The sequence below is a fragment of the Microcebus murinus genome, chromosome 23 (assembly GCF_040939455.1).
Source record: "Microcebus murinus isolate Inina chromosome 23, M.murinus_Inina_mat1.0, whole genome shotgun sequence".
Taxonomy (NCBI): Eukaryota; Metazoa; Chordata; class Mammalia; order Primates; family Cheirogaleidae; genus Microcebus; species Microcebus murinus.
Window position 1 is genome coordinate 13,423,364 of NC_134126.1, and position 23,119 is coordinate 13,446,482.

A 23,119-nucleotide genomic window follows, 5' to 3' on the forward strand; every position below is an offset into this window, starting at 1 on the left:
TCATATTAAGAGAATGAAAAAACTATAAAAAGATAAAAAAGAAATCCAAGAAAGCAAACAGTTCCATACAAGAAAAGCCACATGATTGGAAGTCTTAAGGGAAATCAAAGCTTGACTTCAAATAAGCTTTTCTCTGGTGGGAAATAAATACGGTAGCATCTGCCTTCAATACATTCTTGACTACTTGTTATATGATTAGCACATGCTGTGAAAACTCAGTGTTAATTTCAAAAAAAAAAAAAAAAAGATAAGTCATCTACTATTAAGAAACCAAAAGAAATAATTTTAAAAATTGTATCAGAGACTTAGAAACAAGTCTATCACAATCTACTGACAAGAAAATAATATTTCAATGTTTATCTTCAGAATAGGCAAGTTTGTACAATGTAATTGCTTCCTCTTGATTATAGACATTAAAAATCCCAACAACCAATTTAAGAACTCAGTGTTTCATAGAATGTGCTTTTTGGTTACATTCAATCAAGACTGAAGCCTGGCCACAAGATATCAGTGTGAGTAAGAAATGGCACAAGGAAGAAATATTCATGTTGAGATTTGTACATATATGGACAAATCCAAATTTCTGCAGAGGAAGCAAATGGGATTTATTTCTCTATTTCTTGTACTCTGTTTTATCTACAGAACATGTTAGAAATTCATTTTATACCATCTTAAGTGGTTATCTACTTGTTTCATAAATGCAAGCCTTATCTTTTGCAGTAAAATAATAAGTACTCATAGTGAGTAGATCTAGGTTTTATGGATATGTGGTTTGAGAGCATATGTGATTTGAGGGGTCCTCCTGAAGAAGATTACAAAATTATGAATATAAAATTATATAGAGGGTATTTCAAGTGAGGGGCCCTAGAGGTTAAATACTAGCAGCTTCACAGTAAATACACCCATAAACTATCTCAAGGCAAGAACTAAGTTTTGTATTTCTGAGTTCCATCTGCACGGTGTCTTGCAGAATGCTGGGTATTTTACAGGCATTAGTACTTGATTCCACTCATTTCAGAAGCGAACAAAGGATCAGACTATGAGATTAAATTCATTGTATCAAATGGTACAAGATAAATCTTAACTCTTCATTCAGTTATACCTTAAACAATAGTTTGAATTCATGTTATGTTATTTAAAAATCAAGTTAGTACTTTAACAATTCAAAAATATCTATCCACTATGATAGGAGAACAAAGAGAAGATTTTTAACAATCATCAAATAAAAGCTGGATGAACATGAGTCACAGACTAAACACTCTAGTTCCTGTGTGTATGTCCACTATTTGGGATAAACAGCTGGAATTGACGTGCACTCCTTTGCTGACTATGGACATCTGGGGCCTGTGATCAATGCAGTCAGCCCATAAATAGAAGAGGTTACCAATTCCAAAGTAAACTTGTTTTTTATGTAGGGTTTTTTATGTTTTGAGTTATTTCCTCATACTGCTTGCCAACAATTAGCATTCTGTATCCTTTTGAAACATGAATTGCCAAAAAGAGAAAATGCATAAAATTTTTCAATTTCTACTTATAGGTATGAGCTATAATATAAGCAAATAATCTATGAAAGAAATGACTCATCGGTCCAAATTTGTACTCCAGGCTTAATATTTTGTCAAGTGCTCCTATGCAAAAAACTATAGAACTTCCTATCTATGATTCTATCATAACTAGATCAATGTATGATAAAAAATAGACATTCCTGAATATGAACATATGAATAACCATTGGTCCAAATAAATTCACTCTATATACATCTACAGGAAAATTACTTTGAGGAAAAACCCACTATTATTAATAACCTTACTTACATTGGAATAGAACTTGATTATTAAAGGCATTTCTGAAGACTGATAGATATGTCTACATAAAAAATTTTAATGGCTTCACAAAAAAAGAATCTTAAACAGCTTTTAAAACCAAGGGACCAATTAGGAAAAAATATTTTCAACATATGTTAAGCAAAAAACTAATTTCCTTAATATACAGTTATAATTAGATGATCAATTAATGAAAACAATCCAAAAGAAAAATAGTCAAAAGATAGTAAAAGCGGTTCACAGAAACACAAATGGCCAATAAGTATTTTGAAAGATACTAACCTCACTCATAAATGTGAGAAGCATAAATTCAAAAGCAATGAGCTACCATTTTTTAGTGGTCAGTTCATGGTCAAGGTAGTTTCAAAGGCAGAGCTGAAAGCTTCCATGGCTGACAAGGGTGTGAGGAATGAGAGAAGGGGCCACCTCTCCATTGCCAGGAGTGTGGCCGGTGTGCCTTTCTGGTGGGCAACCTGACAATAGCTTTCAAATCTTTAAATGCTAATATACTTTGACCCATCAGTCACTGTTCTATGAAATTATCCTATAGAATTCTCCAACAACTACTCAGAAGATATATATTCAAAAACACTTCTTGGCCGGGCGCGGTGGTTCACACCTATAATCCTAGCACTCTGGGAGGCTGAGGCGGGCAGATTGCTCAAGTTTAGGAGTTCGAAACCAGCCTGAGCAAGAGCGAGACCCCGCCTCTACTATAAGTAGAAAGAAATTAATTGGCCAACTAATATATACAGAAAAAATTAGCCGGGCATGGTGGCGCATGCCTGTAGTCCCAGCTACTTGGGAGGCTGAGGCAGAAGGATTGCTTGAACCCAGGAGTTTGAGGTTGCCGTGAGCTAGGCTGACGCCACGGTGCTCACTCTAGCCTGGGCAACAAAGCGAGACTCTGTCTCAAAAAAAAAAATCAAAAACAAAAAAACTTCTTGTAGCACTGTTTATAAAATTTTAAACACAAATGAAAAAACTGGAGTTTAAATGCCTATCCACAGAATAATCCATTTAAATAAATACTATAAAGTCATTAAAAAGAGTATGATAAATCCATCTGTATGTACTGATTTTGAAATAAGAACATACATTTCTTGAACTTTCAATATGCCAGCCAATGTTCTAAGCCTTTTATATATGTTAATTTGTTTAATGAGTAAAAAAGTCTCCAAGATACATAGATAAATAAAAAATGAAAAATACAGAACAGACCGTGTACTGTGATTCTGTTTATATCATATATAGTATATATGCCATGTAGTAGATATATTAATATATAAACAAATATCATATATATGATATATAGTATATGAGAGAGAGAGAGTATGTATACATACACACATTTATATACACCCAGAAAAATTTGGGAAGAATACAAAAGGAATGGTTTACAGTGATTACCTACGAAGAATGGAACAGGAACTTGGAGAAAAAGAAATTTTTTACTTTTTATTTTTATAGTTTAGTGGATTGATGGAAATTTTCACCATAAACATAGATTACTTCTATTTTCTAATGTTAATATGTGTTATTTGCCTAGTTAGATTGTGGTATCTTTAATTTTCTTCTTTCTACTAATATGTATTTTTAAAAACCTAATAAATGTTATTTAGGGAAAAAGTGGCAATATGAGAAAATGCCAGCATTGATTTTTATACCCTAGGATATATCTCCAGGGATAGGAATTTTTAGTATGACCAGAGATTACATTCAAAATTAAAAACAAAACAAACAAAAAAAAAACCTTGTTAACAAAAATCAATACTCAACAAGCCCAACAAAAATACCCTATCTCATTTCCTTCCTTATGCAGGAAACCTCCGAATACATAAGGATGAGGATTCCCATGATTCAAAAACAATTGTTTGGCTGACAGTTTTCTTCCTCCCAATATCAAGTTAATTTAATGATTAATTAAAAGACCAAGTTTAATTATAAATAAAATAAAAATAAGGATGAAAATATAAAGATTAATTAGCAATACATAAATTACAATGTCCATTGCTGTACTATTTGCAATAGGTGCCTTAACAACATGGATCGGGGATGATATTTATGTGCATATCCATAGCGCAGCCCATACGCAGTGATTATTACTAGTTATCATCACCATCATCACCACCACCGTTCATTAGCTGCTTCCTATGGGTCTAGGACTGAACTCCACACTTAGTACATATTAGCACGTTTAATCCCCACAATGGTGCAACAAGATAACTGGTTAATTGATTACTGGAATTACACAAAATTATGAAAATATAGAGAAATTTAGGGTGGAAAATAGTAAACGAAATCTAAAAACAACTGAATCTAGATTTATGGTAGCTCCTCTTAACTCTTTTATGAATTTTTTCCCCCAGAAACAGAGCATACATGCTCCTGAATAATCTTCATGCCATTCATTCCAAAAGCCCTTCCTTCCAGTTAATCCTGCCCCACGAGTCGCTCTCGGCAGACGGGGTGGTTGGTAACCTTGTGCCTTCATGCAGCACACAGCTTTACGTTTCTATTATTTTGTAAACTCCCTTGGATTCTTACCTGTCCAGCAGCAGTTCCAATACTTCTTTCGTGGAGGCAAAGCCTCTGTACGTTGACAGGAAGATGCTGATATAGGTAAAGTCATTGTCCCCAAAAGCCGTCAGTAGGTTCTCCACAAGCTTCTCCAAGGTGCCAGCTTTTATGGTCCTGATCTTACAGGTCTCATACTGACTGACTGTATGTCCTGGAGGCAGCTGGTCCCCTTCAACCTATGTAATAAATTAATGATTATCATTAGGAGAAATGACTCCCTAAAGTAAAACTGAAAACATTGAAATAGTTGAAGGCCATAGGCCATCATGCTCCCCATCTCTCTTATTTTATTTCATTTTGCTACAGCCATGTAAGACAATGCTCTCTCCTGTGAGTTTAGTGTGGGGCTGAAGTGGTGGGTGTGTGGATGTGTGTTCCCTGCCTCCCTAGAAGTAGAGGTATTACTTCATAGTGCACATTTTTATTGAGGATGTTTTCTGTGATCCAGGATCAAGTTTAGCAAATGTTATCAAGTAGTCCCTTTGTACTGTTTCAAGGCAAGTTTTCAAGCTCATTCTTAAAGACAGCTCTGACAGTGGGGTGCTGGAGCCGACTCATACTGGCTTTGGAGAGACTATTGTTAAATTTTTAAGATGTATGTGAGCCAGTTGACATCATGTTGATAGCTTGAAAACAAATCAGCCATGGTAGGAGTACGTTATCCATGGAAATCTCCAGAGATCTGACCATGAGCTGACATTCTTCAGTCTACAGGAGGCAATGTGCATTCTGATTCAGTATCACCAGCGGTCAACAGAGTTGGCTGGAGAAATGGTCGTACCAAGCAGCACTGGCTTAAGCTCTGGGGAGTGATGAGAAGGGTGGGTGGGTGTAGGACCCTGCCTTCTGGAAACTTGCAAAGTATAAGAGAAGAATTTACTCATGAGAGGTAGCTATCACATGAGAATGAAACTATAAATAATATTGGTAGGTGTAACTATCATTTGGTAGATATAAATCAGTATACATAAAAATTAATTGGTAATAAAATCTGTAAAGCTTAAAAATTGAGTATGATGGAAGAGAATTAAATTGAAGAAAAATATTTGTGTGCCTTACATCCTGCAGTAAATCTGTGCCTAACCAATGATATAGAGATGCTTTTCCAAATCTAACTTGTCCTTCGTAGGCACTAGAGAAACTTACAGAGAGGAGCTCTGTATAAATCTTTTTCTGAAGCAAATAATTATTCTAAGTGATGCAAACAAGCTGAATGCATCCGATGCAGTTTTTCTGAATCATAAGTTGAATTGTTTTATATCAGATTTTCCTACACTGAAATAATCAGAAGTGAAAATTAAAGAAGACAGCAAAGAAGAGAGCACTGAATCGCTAATGACGATGTTGTGCTAAGTGGCATGTTTGCTTTTTCCTCCCCTGGCCCGTCAGAAATTAAACTACGAGAGGGAAATTAACAGATGGGATTGCTTTCAGAAAGATGGAAGTGGTGGCAACCGCTTTCAGAAGGGGGTTAGAATAGCTTAATGTCATCATGTCTAACTGCTAACAGGAATTGAAATTAAGACCCTAGCTTATATGATGGATGGCTTTATTTCTTTATTTCATTTTTGAAAGTTTTCTAAGGAGAAGGATCTGGTTCAGGCAAAATATCAAATGTTTCCTTAGGCCTCTTAAGACTGTTGACTCAGACATGGCCTAATAACTGATCTTTATCACTCTACATACAGTTTTAGAGCAAACCTAGTAGTACCCATCTGTTCCCCAGAAGCTCCAATTAACTTTAACCAGAAACAATAAGTGAAAAAGATATATGGTTTCAAACTCTAATTACACTTTTAATTACATACAGTGTTGCCTTAAGTGTGCGCTATAAAACACTAGTTCCAAAAAAAAAGTCCCGTGGTCAAGTTTGGGAACTGCAGAGTTCAATAAAGTCAAAGACATCTATCTCTTTACTGCAGAATTCTCAAAGTCTTTATTATGTTAACATGTGTTATTAAATTCAGAGAGGGATATAGTATATGACATTTCCACATGGATTTCTCTTTATTCTAAGAGCATCTTGGAGAACTTTAGAAGGAACACACTTTAGAAAACGTTGGCTTAGTAAATTACTGTAATGCGTTTAAAGCTCAATTCATATTTATCACTTACTTTTCTTTTAAAAAACAAAAATTGGCATCGCAATGAACATATAATATTAAAAAGTAGCAGTTAGAACTATACTTCAATGTCAACATTAACAACAATAAAAAGAATGGTTTCTCAGTTGTTAGGGATATTCAAAATCTGATTCTAAATCAAGCTTCTTTATCTTGTGATAATGTCAGGGTTTCCTTACCTAACAATTTTGAAGTTTAATGATTCTTCTTTTTTATTACAAAGGCAAACTGCATTTTAAAACTAAATCTTTCTTATTTTAAGTAATGACTATTTAAAAGAACTCATTTTTCACTGAGTATTGATGTGACCAAAAATTCAAACACAGAGAAAAATACTTGTCAAAGGACCTGATGAAGTGGGTCCCTTTTCCTGCCAGAAAGCAGATTTGGCAGGAAGCCACAGCCCTCCCTTGGGAATGGAATTATGTTTCTCATTAACCCAATCTCTTCCTTTCGGTCTTCCTTTTACTCTGAAAAAAATTTTTAATATGCATACATGATTCCCATAAAAGTCCTTTTAACAGTTTTGTGCCTCAGTGTTTGTATCTGTGCATTAGGAAGAACTATGTTTGACTTAACAGAATGGTTAATAAAATACTTTGAATATTTAGATTTTAAAAATCATTCCGTAAATGCAATGATTGAGCATCAATGACAATATCATAAAATGAAGTACAGAATTGCTCTGGGGCCTAAAGTCATTCTCACAAAAATTAACAATGCCTGTTAAGGTGTCAGAGCATTTGTTTAATGTCATTTTCTGTAGATTTGCTCAATATCTTGACATCTATTTGTTATGGCAGGGGCAAGACCAGGTTTTTCAAGATGAGTTCTAATTTACCAACATTAAAATAGAGTAAGTACATCCTTTATGACACAAAAACTTAAAATTATCTGCTTACTACTGTAATTATTTTGAAATGAAATTGTAAAGGAAGAAACACAAAAAAATACCCTATGTCATATGGCCAGACTGGAGAAGTTAAAATGTTAAAGTTTCATTTTTGCAGCAAAAGATTCAATAGGTCCATAATCCTTTTAAGAAAGACTTTAGGACCTGTTTTTGTTTGCATTATTTTAACATCTTGGAATTGAAGTTTAAGAGAAAAGAGGTAAAACCCTTGGCAGACAAGTGTTTAATAACCCAGACTTAGAAAGCAAGACAGGGAAGGCTGAGCTTGCCCTGTGGGTTAGCACACTAACAGGAAACAGCTCAATCTGGATTTAATCACAGACCGTCGCTTTACTGACAAGATCATGATACCGAGGCCACAAAAATGTTTCATGATTGTTTTTCTGGTTAATCTTTCTGCCATTAGAATTCAGCTTTTTCTAAGAGAGTATGTCTGATTCCTATGGGATAAATATCAAAAATTCTGCCCAAGTATCTTAGCCTTGGAATTTCCATAATTATCAATTTTGGCAGGAGGGGGAAAGGAGACAGAGAGTGTGAGAGATGAAATATGTCACATTTCAATCCTGTTTCCAGTCATGGAGAAATATACTCTTTCACCTCCTAAAACATAAACTGTTAACAACTTGGGTGTTTAATTTGAAAAAAAAAAAAAAAAAAACCCTGCAATCCAAATAATACTCCAGTCATCTGATACTTTTAACAGAGAACATGTTAAGTAAACAAGCACATCAGCATGGACACAGTATGGAGTCCTCCAAGTCATGCTCCGTCTTCACTGTATCAGTTCTCAGCCATCTTGGCCTGAGCAGCAAAGTGAACAGTGACCACTCTTTTAGTTGCTAACTCCCTAAGAATATCTAAAGCCCACATCCCAAGTTTTATAGACTTTTAGAAGGTATACATTATTATCCATACATCATCTCAAAATTCCAACACTAAAATGTATACTCCCTTTTCAAATGCCCTACACCACTACCCAGCCACAACAGCAACCCACCACAGCACAGAAGGAGCGTCTTTTATCCCAAGTACTTGGGACCAGAAGTGTTTTGGATTTCAATTTTTTTTTTGGATTTTGAAATTATCTGCATTATACTCATCAGTTGAGCAGCTCTATTCTGAAAATCCAAAATACTTCAGTGTGCATTTCCTTTGAGCATCATGTCAGCACTCAAAAAGATTCAGATTTTTGGAGCATTTCAGAGATTTTGAATTTTCAGATTAGGGATACTCAACATGTATAGGAGGTCCCATGCGCTGACTCACAAATAAGCTCTGCTCATCCTTCCGTATTATCTAAATGCGTATGTTAAATTTGCTTGCCCCGCAAACAAAAAACTCCATTCTCTCAGCAGAAATCATGTATGTAATGACATACAGCATAACATTATAACAAGTACACCTGAGTCCTATAGTGCACTATTTAAACATGGGATGTTCTAAGATGTAGGCAGTTTATTTAAAAAGAAAAAAAATTCTAGGGCCTGTGATGTCAAGCTCAGCATAAGCTTCTGCTTTATGTCAACTTCTACTTTGGGTGTGGACTTACTTTTTCGCTGAGTTATAGTTGCCAGATAAATTACAGAATGCCCAGTGAAATTTTAGTTTCAGATTGATAATGAATAAATAATTTTTTTGGTGTAAGTATGTTCCATGCAGTATTTAGAACCTACTCATACAAAAAAAATGTATTTATCTGAATTTGAAATTTAACTGTGTCCTGTATTTTTATTTGGTAAGTCTAACAGCCCTATGCTAGTTGCATATACAGAATGGATGTCTCTTTCATTTATTCATCTACTTATTCAGCCATGAATTAAACTGTACTATGTGCTAGGCACTGACAAATAAAGGTAAGCTGCATGCAGTTCTGACACCCAAGTTGTTCAGTGTGATGGAGGAAACAGAATCAATGAAACCATTATAATACAATGTGAAATGGCGGCAAGATAGGCAGGATGCCATGGAAGCCCCAAAAGGGACCCAGTGTAAACAAGGCTTCAGAAAAGGCTTTCTGAATAGGTGTCGCCTACACTGGGTTTTAAATTATGAATGGGAGCTCACAAAGTCAGAGAAGGCACAGCAGGGCAGAGAGATCAGTACTAACAAAGCCATTAAGAAGAAAGAAGTGTGATGGGTGTTGGGACTCAGAAAATGATATCCCATGTGGGGAGATAGGAACACTCCTACACTGCTGGTGGGACTGCAATCTAGTTCAACCTCTGTGGAAAGCAATATGGAGGTACCTTAAAGCAATATAAGTTGATCTATCATTTGATCCAGCAATCCCATTACTGGGCATCTACCCAAAAGAACAAATGACACTCTATAAAAAAGATCCATGCACCCAAATGTTTACCAGCAGCACAATTCACAATTGTAAAGACGTGGAAACAACCCAAGTGCCCATCAATACATGAGTGGATTAATAAAATGTGGTATATGTATACCATGGAGCACTATTCAGCTATAAGAAACAACAGTGATATAGCACCTCTTGTATTTTCCTGGATAGAGCTGGAATGCATTCTACTAAGTGAAGTATCCCAAGAATGGAAAAATAAGCACCACATGTACTCACCAGCAAATTGGTATTAACTGATCAACACCTAAGTGGACATATGGGAATAACACTTATCAGGTGTTGGGCAGATGGGAGGGGGGAGGAGGGATGGGTATATACATACACAATGAGTGCAATGCGTACAGTCTGGGGGATGGACACGCTTGAAGCTCTGACTCTGGGGGGGAAAGGTGGGAAAGGGCGATATGCATAACTTTTGTATCCCCATAGTATGCTGAAATATAAAAAAGAAAATGATATCCCAAAGTATGGACCTTGGCATGCCAAGGACTTTGAACTGAAAGAAACTGCAAAGTCCCTCTCTGACCTTCTGCCTTCCTGTCTCCCATCCTTCTTGCTCCCCTGAAGTGAGTCATAGAAACCATAATTCCTCCTTTCCCTCCCCAAGGCGGGTCATAGACACTAGAACCCCTCTTCTCCAAAGCAAGCCATAAAACCTATAAATATAGCTCTAGCCTTTCCCCATCTTTTCGTGTAGGAACTGGCCATAAATAAATTCTCTGACTACCTTGTTTGATAGTAGGTCATAAGATCCCATTCCAGAAAGGTCCCTGCCCCATGCCCAAGATGAAGGAAAGCTATACAGAGAGGCCAAGAAGAATTTGAACAGAAAGGCCTTCCTAGGTGCCCCCCACCCTCAGTCTATTTACTATTAAATCATGCCCTTTTTGTCCAGTTATATTTCTACATGGCTGTCCATCATCAAACCTAAGCATAAAAATGGAGACTTTTTCCTGGGTCTTTGGGCTTCATTTCTGAAGGCTACCGTGTCATGTAAAACTTTGATTAAATACGTTTGTTATACTTTTCTCTTGGCAACCTGTCTTTTGTTATATAAATGTTGGCCATGACCCTGATGATGGGTGAGGAAAGGTATGGCACCTCTCCACCCCTACCGGGGGACACCATGGTTGCAGAAGCAATACAACAAAGGGGATGCTTTGTCCAGAGAGTCAGCAGGGGACTATCTGATTATGGAGGACTTGGATTTCGTGCTAAGGAGCTGGGACTCCATGTTCTACAGGAAATGGGAAACCAAAGATGATGTTTTAAGCATGGTCAGAGAAATCAATGTGGAGAACAGATTTGAAGAGGACAGTATTAAAGTCAGGAAAATCAGTAGGAAAAGTTGTTGATATTCCAGATGAGCAACTGAAAGGGCCTTAACTGGTACAATGAGGATAGGAATAGAGAAGTTGGTAGATGGAAGGGACACATTTAAGAAATAATGAAAACGAAAATTGTCAAGACTTAGTGATTAATTGGATGTAGAGGATAAAAGATGAAAGAATGAATCAGATATCTTTATCTGATTTCTAATGTGGATGACTAGAAAGGTAATGGTGTCACTCACATGAAAGAAAATCGAGGAGAGGAACGCAGATTTGGGGGGTACTAAATTTCACTTTAAAAACACAGAACTTGAGGTATCTTTGGGGACCTGCCAATGGTACACAACAGGCAGTTATAATCTAAAAGTTGGGAGAAGTGTTTAAGATGAAAATATGTAGAACTTACAACAATTAAAACAGATTCAGTTCCAGGCATAGTATGTCAAGTAACAATAGCAATAGACTGAGGATGGGATCTGGATGAATACCAAAATTCAGAGGGTTCCAAGAGTAAAGAGGACAAGCACTAGAAGAGGCACCTGCACATGTAGCAAAGTCACACATAGCTTGATCTATGGTGGCATTTCTGGGCAGAGAAATCAGAAGAAATCTTCAATGCCAGATTCATGTATATGCCAACATCTGCACCTTCCAATTACGCAAACATATTAGCCAGTGCTATGCTGAAGCCAGCTTGTACCCCTTGTGCAAACAACTGGGTAAATTCCTTCTCGACTCTATGTTCAATGGCATCATGTTGGTAGTGTGAATTCAGCACTGTGGGGACAGTTACACTACAGAAATTAGCAAATGCTACAAATATGGGCTTATTTTGAAGAGCCAGTTTATCAGCATACCACCACTCAGGGGTCCCTCTCAGACTGTCTCCATAGTAAGTTCAAGAGAGACCTTCACACTGATTGAACGTTTTTCTCTTTCTATGTAACTCCAGTTAAGGCATCTGTGTTGTCACAGTGATCTCTGACCTTACAGAAGATGGAAAATTATGCCTCTGAACTGTAAAAAAGGAGAAATGTGGAGGAAGAAGAGGCAAAGGAGCATGTGCATGGCGAATGAATGTGCTTTCTAAAAACAATTACAAGATCTCCAAGAGTTGACCTTGCTTGAAGCTGCTAGTTAGAATGAAGCCATGTGGTCAGGTTTCCATGACGAGTACCCTTCATCCTCAGGAAAATGCTAAGGGAGTTGTAATAACAAACAATAGCCAGTGTTTTGTCACACATAAATCCCATCCCCCTTTGCCATCCTGTCTCAGCAGGGTTTCCTAGATCACCCCCATAGAGTCCAGGAACCCTTCTGGAGGAAACAGGAAGTTGTATTTTCCATCTCCTGAAAAATAGCAGTATTCCTAGAGTCTTGATCCAACATGAATCCGTAACAGACTCTATCTTCTCTGACACAAATTCTTATTTCTGACATTCTGGCCATCCTTTAAGGATTCCCAAGTGTCCCAGGAGACAGATTCAAATTAAGTGGATATTAAGAAGTTTGCTGACCACAATTTCCAAATAGAATAATTTAACTATTATGATACTTTTCTGCTTGAAACGCAGAACGCTAATGACTAAGGTACTATGAATTAACTTGGTTCCATTTCTATTTCTGAGACCAATTTACTAAGGAAAGTAGGGCAAAAACTTAAACTTTCAATGTCTTGGTTATCTACTTTATAAAAGCAAGAAACCACATGCTATTTTGAGAAGTTCAAGGATTTAAAGTTGCAGAGAGGGATGAAAGTCTGAACTAAATTGGTCACTGCTGCATTTGCCAAATAGCATCACAAATTGTCACATACAGTTTAGAATCCACAATGAACATCCCAAATTCACAACTCCCTCCTTTTTCTCTCATTCAGAGCCTCAAATGTCCAAGGTCTTCGTATCCTGAGGTCCCAGGTTAACAGGTGTCCTGGCTTTCTGGAATCCACTCTGTTTTTGTGCAGCCCAGCCAATCTCTGTCTGGAAAGGGCCGCAGGGGGCAGTGAGCTTCTGTGTGACCTAATATTCTCTGTGAATGAAGCCTGCTATGAATGGAAAGGCTTCCCCACAGCCCAGAAGCGTTCCCAGCATGCCATAAATCCCACAGACAGCTCCATAGGGCTTTATCTCTTTGTGAGATTTGCAAGTGTTCCTTCACCAATCTTCTGCTGGAGACGGGGTGGGAGGAGGGGTGGCAACTGACTGGTGTTTCCAAACGTAAAAGCAAAGTCTGTGAGTTTGATTCTTGTTCTACGCCACATTAAGGACTCTATCTTCTTCACTTTCCTATGGGATTCCTATGGGAACACTTAGTTCTCACTATTATTATCACCTATGATCATAATGTTCAAAGATAAAAATCAAAGCCCCATTATCAAGATGCCAATAAAATCATTACTCCCTTGGATCTCAAAATTCAAGTCATGACACTGTCTAACTTGCTCCTTTCCCCTCAAAAATTAAATCTTTAAAGTCTATGGGACTTACAAATTTAGATGTAAAGTGTAGCTTAATAGTTTGCACAAAGCTCTGGGACAAGGGGCCTCTGGCAAGTACTGTAACCCTCAGCACGGTATCTGGCACAGGTAACATTCCTAGATCACGGGCTTGCTAGAATTGGCTACCAATAGAGCAAGCAGGTATTTTTTAAGCATATTATTGCTTTGATCACCCACTTGCTCTGGTGATCAAACCCAGAGCAAGTTATAAAGAACAACTTAGTTTATCTTGAGCACATCTCTCTGAAAGATACACCAAAGTAAACTGCCTTTTTTCCAGGTTTTTCTCTTCATAAGCTGTAAATTAATTCTAAGAAAACCATCCTCAAGCCCTAAGTTTAAAGGAAGAAAAGAGGTGGCCAACATATATTTACTGAGCACTTGTGGGTCAAATGCTCAATTCTTACAACAACCCTCTTGTATAAGAATTATTCCTACTTTACTTGGGGAAACTGGGGTTTAGAGAAGTGAGGGGGTCACACCCAAAGTTACCCAGCCAATGAGCATAAGTGTCAAAGCCAGGATATAAAACCAGCCCTGTTTTTCTATTGTGGTGTGTTGTCTAAAAACACAAAGCAATACAGTACTGGGTACTCAATCTCTGTATCTGTACACTCAAGAGTATCAGAACTCAATGGTTCTGAATCTGCATACTTCATAGGATTGTTGTAAGAAAGAGGTAAGATCAGATGACAGATCTAAAGGCATGTTGAAAGATTACAGGATATTTAATGCTCTACAAATAAAAGAAAATATTGTATGTAATACTAAAATCCCTCCCTTTTCACTTTCTTTCCCCTACCCCAACTACTTTTACCAAAAGTTAGGTCTTACTACATCAAATGCTCTCTAGTATTCTCCTTCTTGCCTCTTGACACTGACTGAAACCGTTAACACCAAAGGGTGAAAAATATTGTTCTAGTGCCAAAGACTCTCTTGGGAGGAAAACAAAAATCCCTCTCATTATTAGTTTCTTAAATGAGTAAATTAAGAAAGATGAATACTTTCAATCAAGAGCTCAAAGAAAGCCAGGACCCCGGTGTCAGAGCTGTATGCCTAACACAGAGTAGGAATCCGTGGGCACACTCATGTTCCACTCTGATTCCCAGATTATTAATTAATTTCCTACCTGCTAGGTAGTCCAAAGACAGTATCATTCTATTTTTAGAAAGAAAGGGAAATGAAAACAGAACGGCAATATGATAGATTATGAATATAGCCAGAATATATAGTTTGTACATTCTGACACATTAAAAACAATAAAGAAGGCAGAATAAAGAAAGGACTGATAACTGTCAAAAACACAGATCCAATTTCTCCAAACGAATAGAAACTGAAAAAGCAAACATTTTGTTCACTAGATACTGGTGGTCAAAAATATATATTAAAAGATAGGTATGTAAGTTGTAAAGAAAAGATTTATCCTTCTAATAATATACTCATCGTTCCCATGGCTCATGACCTCCTCTTGATGTCAGTCAGTAAAAACAGTACGAAAAGAGCCTCCATTGGACAAAGGACTCAAATGAGGTACTAAGGAAATCTATAAAGGAAATAAAGGATCTCTACTGTTTGGAAGCCTAATAGCAGAGATTATAGTATGAATGTGAATTTTTTTCATTTAATGACATGGAAGACAAGGGATGTGTAGAGCTCAGTACTAATATGTATGACACCACATTAAATAAATCCTAGGTAAATACACAGCAGCGTTGCAGAGGGGATTTCAGAATTGACAGGGATAAGACCTCTTACAACCCCGGGATTCCAATGATAATGATGGCAGTCAGGAAAGGAAAAAATAGCAAGAAACTAGATTCCATTTCTGGTTCCAGTTCAATTAATCAAGTACTTACTAGTGCTGTCTATGTATCTCAGCAGTGGGATAGGAGAACTCTTTTTGATGTAGCTGTTCTTGTGCATTTCTAAACACACTGGAGTGGGTTCATTCAACAAATATTTGTTGAATCCCTACTATGTGGCTTCTGGAAGCCAGAGACACAACAAAGAACCAGACAGACAAGGTGCTAGCCCACATGGATAAATGTTCCTCCTTTTCAACTAAATGACAAGAAAGCAGATTCATGAGCCCATCACTGACTGGTCCTGGGCTTGCTCTCATGAGTCAGAGTAAGTGTCCCCTAGGGACAGAGTCTTCAAGCTACCTGACCCTGAGCGTTTTATGCTGCGGTGCTGGAAACACCATAGAGAGATGTGGCTGATTTCATCATCATATGCACGTAGACAGAAGCTACGAATACAGATAGAGCGACTCTTTCTAATCAATGCTGCATAACTATAAATACTAATGCAGATGAGACCATCACCCAAACTGATATAAATACAGTCCTTGGGCATAGCTTCTCTGCAACACCGTAGCAAGCAGTGCTACGGTGACGTATCGATGGATTCTACTATTCATTTGCATAGGTCAAATCAATTTCACCAAAGGCAACACTCAATTTGACCAAGACAACAAACCATACAATAGGTTCAGAAAAAGGTTTTGAAGTTTTAGTTATAGTAGTTTGAGTTTCTGAATATAAAATATTTTAACAGTGTGTTTTGTGGAAAATGCCACTAATAAACAACATCCATTTGGGGATTCATTTGAACATAAATAAAAAAGGCCTGTTTCTCCGAACATACTAAAGAGTTTGCAAGAATCACGTGGAGTGGTAGGTGAAAACACTGATTTCTGAGCCTGTGCTCTAGAAATTCTGAGTATTAGACTTGGAATAAAGCCCAGAGATCTGCATTTTAACTAACATCCTAGGAGATTCTAAATGTAGCAGATTCATTGATTACCCTTTGAGAAATACTATGCTTGACAGTGTGAAAACGAAGACAAATAAGGTTTATTGATGGGATAAAGGAGAAGTTGATTAATACAAGCTTGGACAAAGTCATCTGACCTTAAGGCTTTGTTTCCTCACTTATAAACTAAGAATAATATTACCTCTACCTTCTTTAACTCACCTCAATCTTATGAGGATGATTCAAAAAAAAAAAAAAAACTGTGGGCTACACTTTGAACTGCTTGAAATTAAAGAACTATATAATAAACTAAGGTATTATTAATACTCATGTCAATGACCTGAGATGCTTTCAAGTAAACCATGTGATCTTTCTTGTATGATTATGCTATGACATTCAACGGGTTTTCCTACAAAAAGGGAAGGTATTAAGATTAACCTACAGAGTTTGCTTCTGCCCTCATTTTTTGTCCAAGTGGAAGAATCCTAAGGAAATGTTTCATCACTTACCTTCTATAATATCCCTGTATAATTGGCACTGTTAATTCCCTCCTAGAGGCTGGGTGTGGTGGCTCACACCTATTATCCTAGCACTCTGGGATGCCGAGGATGGAGGATCATTTGAGCTCAGGAGTTCGAGACCAGCCTCAGCAAGAGCGAGACCCCTGTTTCTCTACTATAAATAGAAAGAAATTAATTGGCCAACTAAACATATATAGAAAAAATAAGCCAGGCATGGTGGCACGTGCCTGTAGCCCCAGGTACTCGGGAGGCTGAGGTAGTAGTATTGCTTGAGCCCAGGAGTTTGAGGTTGCTGTGAGCTCGGATAACGTCACTCTAGCCAGGGCAACACAATGAGACTCTGTCTCAAAAAAAAAAAAAAAAAAAAAAAATTCCTTCCTAGAACTCTTTGCCCTTTTTGCTTATAAAGATCATTTTCTCAAGAATAACAAACAACAACAATTAATAATTCTGAGTACTTTGTATGTATCCCATAATAACCTTATAAAGCAGATAAATTTACTATCTCATTTTACAGATGAGAAAACTGCATAAGTTTTCAGATAAATTTACTATCTCATTTTATAGATGAGAAAACTGAGGCCCAGACAAGCTAAGTAACTTGTTCCAGGTCACACAGCTAGGAAGTGGCAAAGCCAGGATTCAAATACAAGTGGTCTGGACCCAGAGTCAGACTTCATGATACTACCTCATCTCCCTCAAAGTCTCCTATGAATCCAAAGGCTCATCACTAGTTCCTCCTCCTTCACTTACCACCAATATGGAAATATTTCCAACTGCAATCCTCTTTTCTTCTTTTGCTATATTCTTTCTCGTCATTATATATATACTCCTAAATCTTTATCTCCAGTTCTTACTTTTCTTCTAAATTCTAGACCTGAATTTCTAATTGCCACACATTCACCTGAATAGTTCATAGACAACTCTAATTCAATACATACAAAAGGAGACTCATTTTATTCCTCTAAAAGCTCACCCTCCTCCAGCCTCTGATTTAATTCATGATCCAAGTCACAAATACGCAAATCATCCATACTCCTTCATTTCCCCCCACCTCCAAAATCCACCCTGTCCCATCCCCTATAATATCTTTCCATTCTATTCTTCCTTCCCAACCTCATTTCCTTTGCCTCAATTTAGATTTCATTCTATAACTGAATATGTATAACAAGTACCTAACTAGTCTCACTTGCCCTCTCATCTTGCCCCTTCAACCAGTAATCAGTAGGCAAAATATCCTTTCTAAAAGATTAATCCTGCTTTTAGAATAAAGCCAAAGTATCTACTAAAGTTACACATGCCTCTCCTACAACTGAGCAGTTCACTCCAGGTACATTCTCAACAGAAATGAGTATAGATGTCTGTCCACCAACAGATATGGACAGAACATTTATTTCAGTTCTATTCATAATAGTACGTTGCATTTGTTTGCTTACAGGTATCCTCCACTAGACTGTGGAATCTTTGAAGGTGAAGACTCTTCATATTTATGTTAATATTCATCCCTCTGAAATTAGCCTATAACCACATTAGTAATAAGTACTTCATGAATATTAATTGAGTAAATACATTTTTAAGATAAAAATAAGTTTATCTAACAAACCTATCTAGTGACATTATGCTGTTGCCTAAATAACTTTTACTTGATTCTTCCAAATTTCATCAAATAAAAAATTTGTACCTATAAGCAAGAAAAGTCTGTACAAATATAATAAAAGCACAAAATGCTTAATCATCACCTCTTAGCCGGACTGCTAAAATAAACACGCCTTTAAACTACCCTTATGGCATCCATAGTGATCTTTTAAAAACACAAATCAGATGGTGCCACTTCCCTGCTTCAAACCTCCCACTGGCTTCCCATAACACTTGCGGTGAAATCCAGCCTTTGTCAGGGTTCCCAAGGCCCTTCCCGCCTATCTGCTGGACCTCACTACCAAAATCATCTCCCTCCCTCTCTAGGCCCCAACCGCACTGGCCTGCTTTCAGCTCCTAAAACACAGCAAGCTCATTCACACCTAAGGACTTTTGCATTTGCTCCTTCTGCCTAAAATGCTGCCCCTGTGAGCATATGTTCAGGCTGGTCTCGGTTTCACCATCCATCTCTTCTGATGGGGCAGTGACCCCTGAGATAAACCCCCTGGAGCACCCCTCCAGCATGGGTGTCACACTACCCACCCTCCCCTGCCACGCCAGGTCACCTTACCTAGGTTAATTTCTCGATAGCACTTACCTATTTATTTGTTTGTTGTCTGCAAACTCCACAGACAACAGAGCCCTTGTTTGTCTTGTTCACATTATATAACTGGTACATAGAATAATGTCTACTACACAATGGGTGCGCAATAATGTTTGTGGTAATGAATGAAAACAAATTAATGTGTAATTAAATTGCATATTATTTTAAAACCTGAATGAAAGGCATACAAAACTCCATAAATCTCTAAAAAATATTAATACAAAAACCTGTCCTCTGAACTAAAAATCTTAGGTAAACAAAGTTAATTGATTCAATCTCTTTGTGGCAGTTTCGAACTAAAGGGAATTTATTAAAATGACTGTTGCGAGCTTTTTTTGAAGACCAATTAATTCTGTATTTGGTTATCATGATTTTAAAAATTACTGAAGTCATGAGGTTTTTTTTCCTCCAGAATTCTTTTCCCATCGAGATTGAGATGCCGAACCAAACTACACATAACAATGATCTCTCATTCTCTGAGGCTGACATTGCTCTTACTGTTCTATCAGATGTACATGCCATTGAGCCAATTGCTTGCTTTGAAAACCGAGAGTGAGAATGTGCACTTATTTGACTTCTTACAACTCCAAGTGGGAGTATCAGAGGAAATGAATACACAATCTAATCAACCAGCTACGTGATGAAAGTATAAATAAATACATTGCAAGAAATTTACTCGGGAGGTGTTGGACTACCAAGCAACTTCCGATATTTGCTACATGAAAGGCAGTGTGCAGAATAAGTCAGGGTTTCACTTGAAACCGTTTTAACTTTCCCTTTTTCCCACGCCAGGTTCTAAGCCTTGAACACAAAAAACATTGTTTGAGGTCTCTGAATTTATAATAAGTTTTTATTATTGAAACAAACTAGTACCCTGACAGCTCATTCTAGAATGCTAAGTTATGATCATTTGAACTTTATAGCAAGGGCCACTCTCTATATTAGTCATTAAACTGTTTTAAGGGGAAGTTTAGAGCATTGCCTTTTTATCCTAAATCCCACTTTTATTCATTTATTCATTCAGAAATATTTACTGAGCTTCTACTATGTGCAAGGTACTATTACAGGACACTGTGGAGACAGAAATGAACAACACAGGCATGTTCCCTGTCCTCATGAAGCCAGCATTCAAGCAGAGAAGACAAAATATTAGACAGATAATTTACCACTTATTTGTCTAACTGCAGCAGAGACAACTGCTTCCCATAAAAAGGTGCTAAAAAAACCTAAGATGAGGGAATCCCTGTCTTAGAGATCACGGAAGAGTGTCACTGAGGAAACAGATGAGAATGACGAGCACGTGTTCACCAGGCAAGGGTTGAGAGAGAGAACATCTCAGGCAGGGAACAGCATGTGCAAACGCCCTCGAGTAACTTGGAATACTGAAGGATCAAGAGCAGCTGATGTGGCCACAGGAGAGCGAGCCAGGGTAGAGTGGCAGAAAACGAGCTTAGCCAGGAGAAGAACTTTCATCTTTAACCTAATATCAGTGGGAAGCTATTAAAGGGTTTTAAGCAGGTGTGTCATGATCAAATGTTAAATGTAAATGTGAATTATCACGATCAAATGGATCTACATGAAGAATGAAGTGTAGGAAAATAAGGAAGGATTCACATAGAAGACAACTAGAGAAGACAAGAAGTGATAAGAGCAAAGTTTCTCAAAATATGGACCACGATCCGCCTGCATTAGAGTCACCTGGCGTACTTATGAAAGGCAGATTCATGGGCCCACCTCCAACTTCCTAAGTCCAAATCCCTGTCACTGGAGAATCTGCATTTAGTCCCAGGTTATTATAACAAACATTAAGGATTACGAACCATAGTGACAATACTAGAGCAATTCCTATGATGATAAAATGAAACAAACCATGATTGAAGTAAAGTAAGCTGCTTTTACCTGGGCATGGTGTTACCACTCTCCTTTCCAACTTTCTTTACTCCTTATCAGTAGCAAGTGACCAATTTTACTCTTTTTCCATAGTCATTGGTTGACCATTTAATTCAAGCAGAAGCAGACATGTGCTTTGCCTTGAGCCTGACTGGAGCAGAGCAGAGGAAATGAATTCCCAAGCAGTGTCACTGAAAAGAGCATCTCAAATTGGGAATAATGTTATCTTCAGTTTGTGTAGTCCTTTCTAACACTCAGAGCTGGTTTACATACACCATCTCATTTGATCCCCACGATAATCCCAGCTTACATATGAGGACACTGAGGCTCAAAGGGGCTACGTGGTTTACCTGGTCACATTACCAGTAATTGCCAGAGACCAGAGTCAAGCCCGGATCCCTCCGACTCCAACACCGACACCACACTGAAGGAGCTGTGCAGACAGCTGAGTAGGTCAGACATCCACCCTCGCCCTCCCCTTCCCACTATCTGCTCACAGAAGAGCCCCCATGCGCTGCCCTCTACCCGCACGACACACACGGCAAACAGCGAGGGCCCGTTCCACGGCACACGCTGTGAACGGATCACAGACTCAGGTCCCTGCTCAACGCCGGGTCGAAACTCTGCGTGTGGGGCACTGGAAGGGAAAAGATACCATCGTAGGCAAATTAAAACATAGCTGCACCACGTTACCAAAACTATCTGAAGACAAATATTTTGATTTCATATTAAGAGGATAATGGTCACGGGACTATGGGAAATTATAACAATCTAAATCAAATAAAACATAAGCTTCTCTTGTCAAAGAGGTATAATGGTCATGTTGCTAGTAGTAATTGTATGTTTGGATTTCCAAAAATGCATTCTCCTCTCCCATTAAAAAAAGTCACAACGCTTCCCTTTCCAGGAATGTGATTTAACTTAATAGCTAAGCTAATAATCACTAGCTGTTTATTTGGTGCAAACAAAGAAAGCACTGTCTCTGCAAGAGGACACAATGGTCCTGGATGTGAGATGGATTTAAGTGTCTGTTGTGAGTGACCATTATATTATGTAACCAATGGAGCCGCATGAATACCTGTTACGTAAGTCCATATAGCTTTGTCACTCTAACCAAAGTAGGGAGACTTTCCCTTCACATTAAAAAGCTTTCCTCAGTCACTTCCATAGTTTTTAAGGTTAAAAAACTTAAATTATATTGAGCCAGGGAGATTGTATATGCAGCTACTATATCCAAAGTAAATAATGAAAGGGGGGAATAAGAAAAAAAAATGTTTTTTCAAAGACTAGAAGGCAACTGTGAAGGAGGGTAAAACGTGTAAAAGTTCACACTGCTCAACTAAAGAGCTATTTTATTGCTATCCCTTAACTGAGGAGAAAATATAGCATTTTGCAAATCTACTGATGTGATTTGATAGGCACCTAGCAGTCATTCAGAAGCATTTATTGATTCATTTTGCCAAGAAGACGGGGGCGGCACAAACAGGCCACTGATGTCATACAATAAAGCAGCAGTCAGTGTGAAGGCAAAACCAGTGACAGATTCTAGTTTAGTGCTTTTTAAGTTTAGCCACCTATACTTCTCTGAAGCCCCAGCACCTAACTAATTCCACTCCTTTTTGGCTAAAAGTATCTGAGACTGGGAAGGAAGGAGGCAATACCTTCAATATTTCCTTCCAGTAGACCTGGAAGGAAGTCATCCAGGGTGTGAATGAAGTCAAGGAAAAATAAAATTTTAGGAAACCAGAATATTTAAATCACATTTAACAGCAATCACTCGTGGGGCAATTTAGTGTTCAAGGTAGGAATTATTTTCCCAAGGAAGCACCCTTTAAACACCAATATTTTAAAAGTTTTATTTATTTGACGGAAAGTTTCTGAAATATGTTAAATTTTTTGCCTTCAAAGGTAGAATATCCTGAGCATGATCTAACCTATCATTCATAACTCAGGAGGCCACCACTGCTACCAGGGACTGTAGCACCTGCCCTCCAGAGGCACGGACACAGACACAGGGCTGTTGCCAAAACCAAACGATCCCATGTACCTACACACATTTCTAATTCTGATGCCTGTG

General features: G+C 37.8%; 1 protein-coding gene across 3 annotated transcripts in view; it reads right to left on the reverse strand.

Annotated features, from left to right (window-relative positions):
• RGL1 (ral guanine nucleotide dissociation stimulator like 1) overlaps positions 1-23,119 on the reverse strand; it is a 244,339-nt gene that overhangs the window by 72,466 nt on the left and 148,754 nt on the right. For all 3 annotated transcript variants that reach the window (XM_012736017.2, XM_012736000.2, XM_012736028.2), the window contains one exon: positions 4,371-4,579. In XM_012736017.2, coding sequence (XP_012591471.1) covers positions 4,371-4,579 — 209 coding nt within the window. The remainder of the gene's footprint in view (positions 1-4,370; positions 4,580-23,119) is intronic.